Here is a 9,292-nt window from a genome sequence, read left to right on the forward strand (position 1 = left end):
TATAATAATTCAGGCCCTATGGGCCTTTTGAATTTTTTAAGTGCTATTTCCGGGGGGTGTATTGGGGTGCTATAAATGCAACATGGTTTGGATTAAATCGGGTCGTGGGCAAAATTCCATTGTTCGTGAAAGAGGTCCTTTCATCCATGCATTGTGGCATTTCATACACTTCACTTGCCTAACAGGTGGTTTGGGTTTTGAAGGCTTTTCCTTTTAGTTAACATAGTTAGCATTCCACAGATAATTTCCTATCTATGCAGATATATCAGTGTGGCTAGCTAAAATGATACTTTGTTCTTGTATGGTGATGAGTGGAGATGAAAAAGTCCAAACGTTGTTTGGGTGTTGAAGGTTTATTGCGATGTAGGCTATGGAGAGATGGAACACTCACATGCCTTCAGGAACCGATACATACTGGCTAGAAAGGTGGTCATATTTATACTAGCCATGTTAAATAACTGGTGAAGTACTAATACACATTAGATTACTGGTAAACATGGATTGAAGTATACACAAGTTGTCCACAAGGTCTTGCACACATAAATGGCAATAGATTCGGCTGTTTACAACAAGATAAAGTTACACTGACCATCATACAAACTGCTTAGATAGGCTTCAGGTAATGACTTATATAATCAGGCCACCGGGCAATACATAAATGTTCCCAGTAGATGTCAGTACTAAATTAACATAGGCAGATACATTATGATGAAACATCTGACTTATGTCTAGCATAATTTTTAATCTTACATATCAACTTTTTATAGCTCATTCGTCCCTTTGTATAAAATTGATTTCAAATTAGTTACAATTTGACATCATCTATGAAAATATATATAGTTCATAACATCCCTAGCTGGCTCACAATAATCACCATCATACAACACTTCAGTGTACTGTAGGTGGTGCTAGCTGGATCACCATCATACCACACTTCAGTGCACTGTAGGTGGTGCTAGCTGGATCACCATCATACAACACTTCAGTGTACTGTAGGTGGTGCTAGCTGGATTACCATCATAAAACACTTCTATGTACTGTAGGTGGTGCTAGCTGGATCACCATCATACAACACTTCAGTTTACTGTATGTGGTGCTAGCTGGATCACCATCATACAACACTTCAGTGTACTGTAGGTGGTGCTAGCTGGATCACCATCATACAACACTTCAGTTTACTGTAGGTGGTGCTAGCTGGATCACCATCATACAACACTTCAGTGTACTGTAGGTGGTGCTAGCTGGATCACCATCATAGACTTCAGTGTACTGTAGGTGGTGCTAGCTGGATCACCATGATCACCATCATACAACACTTCAGTGTACTGTAGGTGGTGCTAGCTGGATCACCATCATACAACACTTCAGTGTACTGTAGGTGGTGCTAGCTGGATTACCATCATACAACACTTCAGTGTACTGTAGGTGGTGCTAGCTGGATCACCATCATACAACACTTCAGTGTACTGTAGGTGGTGCTAGCTGGATCACCATCATACAACACTTCAGTTTACTGTAGGTGGTGCTAGCTGGATCACCATCATACAACACTTCAGTGTACTGTAGGTGGTGCTAGCTGGATCACCATCATAGACTTCAGTGTACTGTAGGTGGTGCTAGCTGGATCACCATGATCACCATCGTACAACACTTCAGTGTACTGTAGGTGGTGCTAGCTGGATCACCATCATACAACACTCCAGTGTACTGTAGGTGGTGCTAGCTGGATTACCATCATACAACACTTCAGTGTACTGTAGGTGGTGCTAGCTGGATCATCATCATACAACACTCCAGTGTACTGTAGGTGGTGCTAGCTGGATTACCATCATACAACACTTCAGTGTACTGTAGGTGGTGCTAGCTGGATCATCATCATACAACACTTCAGTGTACTGTAGGTGGTGCTAGCTGGATCACTGTGATCACCATGATACAACACTTCAGTGTACTGTAGGTGGTGCTAGCTGGATCACCATCATACAACACTTCAGTGTACTGTAGGTGGTGCTAGCTGGATCACCATCATAGACTTCAGTGTACTGTAGGTGGTGCTAGCTGGATCACTGTGATCACCATGATACAACACTTCAGTGTACTGTAGGTGGTGCTAGCTGGATTACCATCATACACTTCAGTGTACTGTAGGTGGTGCTAGCTGGATCACCGTGATCACCATGATACAACACTTCAGTGTACTGTAGGTGGTGCTAGCTGGATTACCATCATACACTTCAGTGTACTGTAGGTGGTGCTAGCTGGATCACCGTGATCACCATGATACAACACTTCAGTGTACTGTAGGTGGTGCTAGCTGGATCACCATCATACAACACTTCAGTGTACTTTAGGTGGTGCAAGCTGGATCACCATCATCATCATGATACAACACTTCAGTGTACTGTTGGTGGTGCTAGCTGGATCACCATCATACAACACTCCAGTGTACTGTAGGTGGTGCTAGCTGGATTACCATCATACACTTCAGTGTACTGTAGGTGGTGCTAGCTGGATTACCATCATACACTTCAGTGTACTGTAGGTGGTGCTAGCTGGATCACCATCATACAACACTTCAGGTTTTCCAAGAATGCACCGACTAAATACTTCATTGAATTTCATGGGCATCATTTTGCTATGTATTAGCATTATTGCTATATTGATATTGGTTGGGACACAGACACTGTATTCCCACATAGGAAATTTACATCATGATCAGGTTATCAGTCAGTTACCTCTTCTGCAAAGTTCAAGAGGTTGTCATTTAGTCCAGACAGAAGTTTATGCGGCACATTTCAAGCAGTCAGCTCCTTAGATTTAGTATAGAAGATAGTCTCTGGCCCCATGTAAAATTTCTTCACATTGCATGGTTATTCTTAGCAAGGTATGCAATCCCCTCTCAACATTTTAGCAAATACTTAACATGTTGACTGCTTCATAAGAACTTCTCTATGTGCCTATTATTTCTTTAATCACTAATGACTTTGCCTCCAGGCTCTTTAAAATGTCTTTAATTCTCTGAATTGTGATTTGAAGACAGAAAGGCAATTTGTCAAATAAATATTTCGCTTTAGAAACAAACGTGAAAAAAGATGATTTCCTCATCATATATGCAGAACAAATACTACCTAACCAATTTCACATAAAAGTGTCAAAATTAATTTTCTTTACAATATCATAACTTTATCCTTAACAGTTTCATACTCCTAGTGAACAATTGGCGCCCAAATATTGAGAGGGGCGCCATTTCCTTCTGATTTAAATGTGACAGGATGTTCATCAGTACTAGCTGCACTTTGAGAAATCATAGCAAGATTGCCCTTCAAGCACTGGTTATTCTACTTTACCAGTTTCAAGAAAGAAAATTCTACCTTCGTGATAATGTCCTCTTCAGCAATGTAATTAGTTGATACATTTTCTGTTTACTGTTCACATATTTACATTTGTTAGTATACTTGATGAACAACATGTCTGTAATTTATCGTCAAGGTTTTTTGTGTGTGACCAATTAATCCTCATTTACATCAAATATGCAAGACATAATGCTTCCCTAGGGCTCATTTCACAAGAATAATTTTGTGTCATGTTTTCAGCCCATATGCAGCTGTATTTAAGATGACACTAAAATTATCACCACCATCTCCCAAGAAATCAGATGACCTATGTCATCAATTATCAACCATGGAAAATGTCTCTTGGAGTGGCATTTTCCCAATACTTGGCCCAATTTCCAATCTATTACTTGACTGAATTATTCCTTCCATGAAACAAAAAACATTTTCCATTGATGTTTGTAAGGCCAGGAATATGTTAAGCAAATAACACCATGCTTTGGAGAAATGCCAAGAAATTTCCTAAATCTATAAAATAAGATTCACTACAAGTGTTTAGAGGAAACAGGGATTTATTAGATCTTGAGAGCAATGTCTTTCAGATAGTTCTTGGTTTCTGGCAAGCTCATCTCCTGCATTCCTCTGTGGATTTCTCCCCATTTTCTAAGTCTTCAAAATGGTAATTAATCCAACTGCAAGGACAAGACAAAAGTATGTATCATAGTTTCACTTTTAGTTAACTGATTTAACTGTCAAATTTATGCTGCCAGATTTCAAAAGTTCTGACTGAATACCAAATGCTCAGGTAAGTTTATATGGGTACCCCAAGCTCCAGGATATCGCTTATGTCAAGTCCTTTACAGACAAATGTTTTCAAATGTCTTCACTGAGTTAGCAGTGCTTATATTTGCAATGAGCTTTGTAAAGAAAAGAGGCAAATACATAGTCCAAATGGATCTTTACATGCATATAAAGTAAATATATTCATAAATATATACATACTTACATTAAAAAGAAAAATTGATGAAAGAATATATCTATGTTCATACCTTTTTGAAGCCAATGTCATCAGAATATTCTCTGAAGCACCTTCTGCACATGTTCAGACCATATTTACGGATGATTCCGTGAGTGTTTTTGCACACTCGGCTGAAAAAAATACAGAAACAACTTAAACTGAATCTGAAGTTTCAAAACAAAGTATAACAATTTAAAAAATATGACTATTATTACAACAATTTAGTAGCAAAATATTTTATAGCGCTAACAACATACAGAAATATACAATATCAACTAGAATTCATGCCAAACAACTTCTACCATATTTTTGTTCCCAAATTACAGTTATATAAATACATATTCCTGTATTTGTAGAGCTGAGATACATTCATCTCTGCATGTTTCATTCAACAAAAGCTGATCATTATTTTGTACATAATACCTTCTTTTTAGTAAAAATTAGTGACCTAATGGGTACTGTACATTTTCTTACATGTAGTACTTGCTCATGGCCAATATTTCTCAAATCTAAATAGTGCATCAGTCCTTGCAAAAAAAACAGTTCTAAAGTATTATCATTTAAAAATTCAACATCATGGGATTAGATGTTATAGGTTTTTCATTAAAAGACATTAAGAGGGTGAACTCAAAAGACAATTAATTGCTGTAAATAGTTAGAAAAAACTAATTCAATCAGTTATCTTTAGCACAGTTTCATCTTGACCTGTCCCTTGGCCTCAATTTTGGATATGGAAATTAATCTGGGATTCTTCCTGGAGATATTTGAATATTTTTCAAAATAGGTTTTTGAACCAAAATATAGGAAAAAAGAGATATAGGAATCGGTTGACAGTGTGAGACCTATGAACTCTTTTCTGGATAATAAGTCAAGTGGGCCTATCTTCTGTCCTGTCTCGCATGAAAAAATATGATTGGATGGGTTTCCATACTAGTACACAACGCTAATTCATGTTTCTTTTCAGAATTGCAACAATTCTCTCATCTAAGATTTCCATGTTTACCAAAACATGTTGTCACCCCGCTATCGTCATTTTCAAAAAGAGGAATCCCAAGGTATTTTTATAATTATACCGAAGTAGACTTTCATGAACAATGTCGATACGCTAGTGTTTATTTGGAATAGGAATTTACGATGATCTTGGGAAACAAACTTAAGATCAGAATGTAATTTCTATTAATCTACGGGGAATCGTCTAAACGAGTTATTACCTATAGTCTATAATTGTGGGGAAGACTCGAGAAAAGGGGGGGGGATAATTCCACAGGATTGATCATGTATCGTGACAAAGATATCCTATTCCTTTTCAACCCACTATAATCAGAGTGTTAAAATTGTCATTATTGTAAAAGGGAATGTTTTATCTTTTAATAAATAAGATTAGAAAAGTTGTATACCAGTAACGGGAGCCTGGCCCGAACTTTCTGGGATGCGCATTCCAAATGTTTGCGAACCCCATGATGGCGATATTGGAAAAGAGAGCGCATGGGTTGGCCTCGCTCTGACGACGGAAACATTAAGCGACACCTATGATTTCTGATTATTCTAAGATGCAATTTTATCGTAATGAAGCTAATATGAAAAGCATCAAATATCATCCAGACATTTATGTGTTTTTTTTTGTGTTCGAAATATATCTTAAATTGCTTGATTGGGATGATGACATAAAAGTTCGAAAATTTTTAAACAGCTTTACTTATCTGACTGTCAAGATGGCCGCCCCCATGAAACATGTTTTTAGAGTGATTAGGGCTTGCTCAGATAAATTCTACAAACACACCGGATTCGGATTCATGTGTAGGACTAGAGGCACAATAGGATATACACAACTTATACGTCCACAAAAATACTCGTGTTACAGTAAAAGGTAATGCAGTGATTATGATTCCCCATGTCAACCTGTGCACCGCTGAATTTAGTTGTATGAGAGGTTGTGTGGAGGTCACCAATAGCTGGAAAACTGATAATTTTTAGGTAGATCATAACAACTGATAAAAATAACAGTTTTGGATTACACATGTAATATTCCATGAAATTTGATTTTACGACATGATATAGACTAATTCACTTTTATCACTTTACCACAAATATGACCAATTGATCAAAGGTAGGTAACTCCTAATTTATGTAAATATAAACAAATAATTTTTGAAATAAAGAAAAACTGTAATATGTAGAATCCCTTCGCTGTGTTTAAGCTCTCTCGCTCTCTCTCTCTTTAATTAATTTTTTTCTCTCTAAGGTTTTCGTTTATTTATATCTTTGAAATATGATTTACTCCATTTTCAGTTTTCATCCTACATGGAAATATGGAGGCTATACTGGCATTGGAATTTGGAGTTTTTTCACTATGAAAAAAGAAGAGGTTAATGAAACTGAAAAAGAAGCTGAACATGATGTCACTGATGGAGACAAAGATAAAGATTTGCTTCAAGACCAGACTGATATTGAGCACTACATTAGACTAGCAAAAATTGCACAGATGAAAAAGGAATTTGAAGAGGCAGACATGTACTACCATAAAGCATTGAAGGTAGCAAACAAGAAGTTTAAGGCAGATAAACTCTCAAAAAAGCTCAGTATACAAGCTAGGACATATATCTTTGATGCAATGGCTGATATGGCTCTCAGTCAGGGGAAGTTTGACAAGGCAGAGGTTTTATACAAGGACACACTTAAGGGTTATCTGGAGACTGGTGGAGATAGGAAAGACAATGCTGTGATGGAGCTTACTCTGAAACTATCTAGTCTTTATGCCATGATAAAGAAGGACCACGAGGCCAGGCTAGGATTAACAACAGTTATAGAATGTCAAGAAGAAAAGATTAAAGCTAATCCAAAATCTGACATAGATACATATGGACTGTTAGGTATTGCCCTTCAGACATACGGCCGATTTCTCCTCCACCATAATGAACTGGAAAAAGCTGAGACTGTTTTCTGTCGTTGTGAAGAAATATGTTCACATGCAGTAGGAGAAAATTCTTCTCAGATGCTTAGAGTGTTAAATGATCTAGCAGCAGTGCAGATAGTACAATCAAACTATACCAAGGCTGAAGTGACCCTACAGAAGGCTTTAGTGATAAGTCAGAATATGGAATCATGTGATGCTGTGCATGCTATCTATAGCAATCTGGGTGCGATCTCGCTCAAACTGTCACAGCTGGATTTAGCAGAGACAAGGTGTTCAACAGCTTTAAAACTGGCCAGAGAAGCTGGAGATGAATTTGCTCAGAAACAAGCTTATCATTGTTTACGAAAAGTTAAGGAGGCAAGACAATCTCAACCTGTTAAGTGATTATGTAGATATAAATTTTTGCTTACATATATGTTGTCTCCAAAATTGCAATACATGTTTGCACTTTGACTGATAATTTGATTTATTTGTAGTATATTCTAGTCTGACTAGAGTTATCGAATTTGGATATTTAAACAAAATAATATCAGTACTATCTACAGTACATACTTATGTACATAATACTGTATATTTAATTTACTGTGGAAGGTATACCTCAAAAACACCTGTAAGGTATATACAATTATACATATCAACTATAGAAATGAGCAAATAATTGTTTATATAGCTATTTACATGGAATGTTTTCATGAATACCCACTTACAAATAAGGCTTAACAGATTGGTTACTTGCAGTTTATTGAAGATCTAAGACTGGTGTGATAGGCACTGTGTATACGTCAGAAAGATACAAAGTTACAAGTATTACAAACATGTATAACCTCTAGCCTGGTATAGCCTGATTGTTTAATTGAGTTAAAGAAACTGGTAACCTTGGTATTGACTGATATCTCTGATGCTGACTGCTAACTCTTCATATTGACTAGTAAACTTGTAAACTTGGAAGGTTTTAATTGGAATTTATTAGTCTGCTATATATTGACTTGAAACTCTGATATTGACAGTGAACTCTTTCTAGTATTGATTGATAACTTTGTTATGGTCTGGTTACCTTGGTATTGACTGGTAATTCAGGTATTGACTGTTAACTCTCTCTAGTATTGACTGGTGACCATGGTATTGATATCTGTTATTTATGATGGTCATAACCAGAAAACATTATATTTTGTTCCTTTATTGGTTGTGCACTGTGCTTTTTATGCATGAATCTTCTGAAAAATGTTAGATAACTATATTACTCAAGATAAACATATTAGGAATTTATATGAATATGTTAGGAATTGATAATGCAAAAGATCTCATGATATGTTTTTCTATGAAATATTTCAATGAAATATATTGTACTTGTCATGTGTGTTTTGTTTTATAAAGTAAAGAGCTGTGAAACTACACAAGACCTAACATTTTATTTTGAACTCTTTAGTGTATCTATAATATCTTTTTTAAATCATGATTATTCTGGCTGTAAAACTGTTTTAATGTTATCCACAATTATTATAAATTCATAATACCAGGTAACAAGTTTAAAATGACCCGATAATTGACCAGTCAAGAAATGGATGATGCTGAAACATTTTTAAAAGCAGGATGATAATCATTTAAAGAGAAAATCAGATGTCATATGATGATGGTATCCCGTATCTAAGTGAAAAAATCATCAGGAAAACCACTGTGCACAGCTGTTATATCCATCAATCAATATTTCTGTACAAAAAAAAATAAGAAAACATTTTGAATCCTTTTCAATTTTTTTTAATAATTTTCTTCTAAGCAGGTAGGCCCTGAATAGTAATGGAGTCAGCCAGTTATTTTAAACAATGCAATGGATCAAAAATGAACATGTGACATAAATATGTATTTCAAATTGTTATTTAATTTGATTTTGTAAGTTATTAGATTGACAGTCAATGTTAGCAATCTGAAACCATCAAACTATTGTGATGATGTTAATTAATGTCTAAAAAAATAAAGAATACATGTTCATTTATCACACTTAAGTTTGTGTAATTATCTTAAAAAAAAATA

At 35.8% G+C, this 9,292-nt stretch overlaps 1 protein-coding gene across 1 annotated transcript; it reads left to right on the plus strand.

Annotated features, from left to right (window-relative positions):
* Window positions 1–6,062: 6,062 nt before the first annotated feature.
* Window positions 6,063–8,722, plus strand: LOC132543529 (tetratricopeptide repeat protein 19, mitochondrial-like). The gene is made up of 2 exons (XM_060207043.1): window positions 6,063–6,217; window positions 6,640–8,722. The coding sequence occupies exons 1-2, from the start codon at window positions 6,063–6,065 to the stop codon at window positions 7,646–7,648; spliced, it is 1,164 nt and encodes a 387-aa protein (XP_060063026.1). The 3' UTR covers window positions 7,649–8,722.
* Window positions 8,723–9,292: the final 570 nt, after the last annotated feature.

Source organism: Ylistrum balloti, unplaced genomic scaffold (assembly GCF_031769215.1).
Source record: "Ylistrum balloti isolate Yb309-2 unplaced genomic scaffold, AGI_CSIRO_Ybal_v1 Utg369758, whole genome shotgun sequence".
In the NCBI taxonomy this organism is placed as follows: domain Eukaryota; kingdom Metazoa; phylum Mollusca; class Bivalvia; order Pectinida; family Pectinidae; genus Ylistrum; species Ylistrum balloti.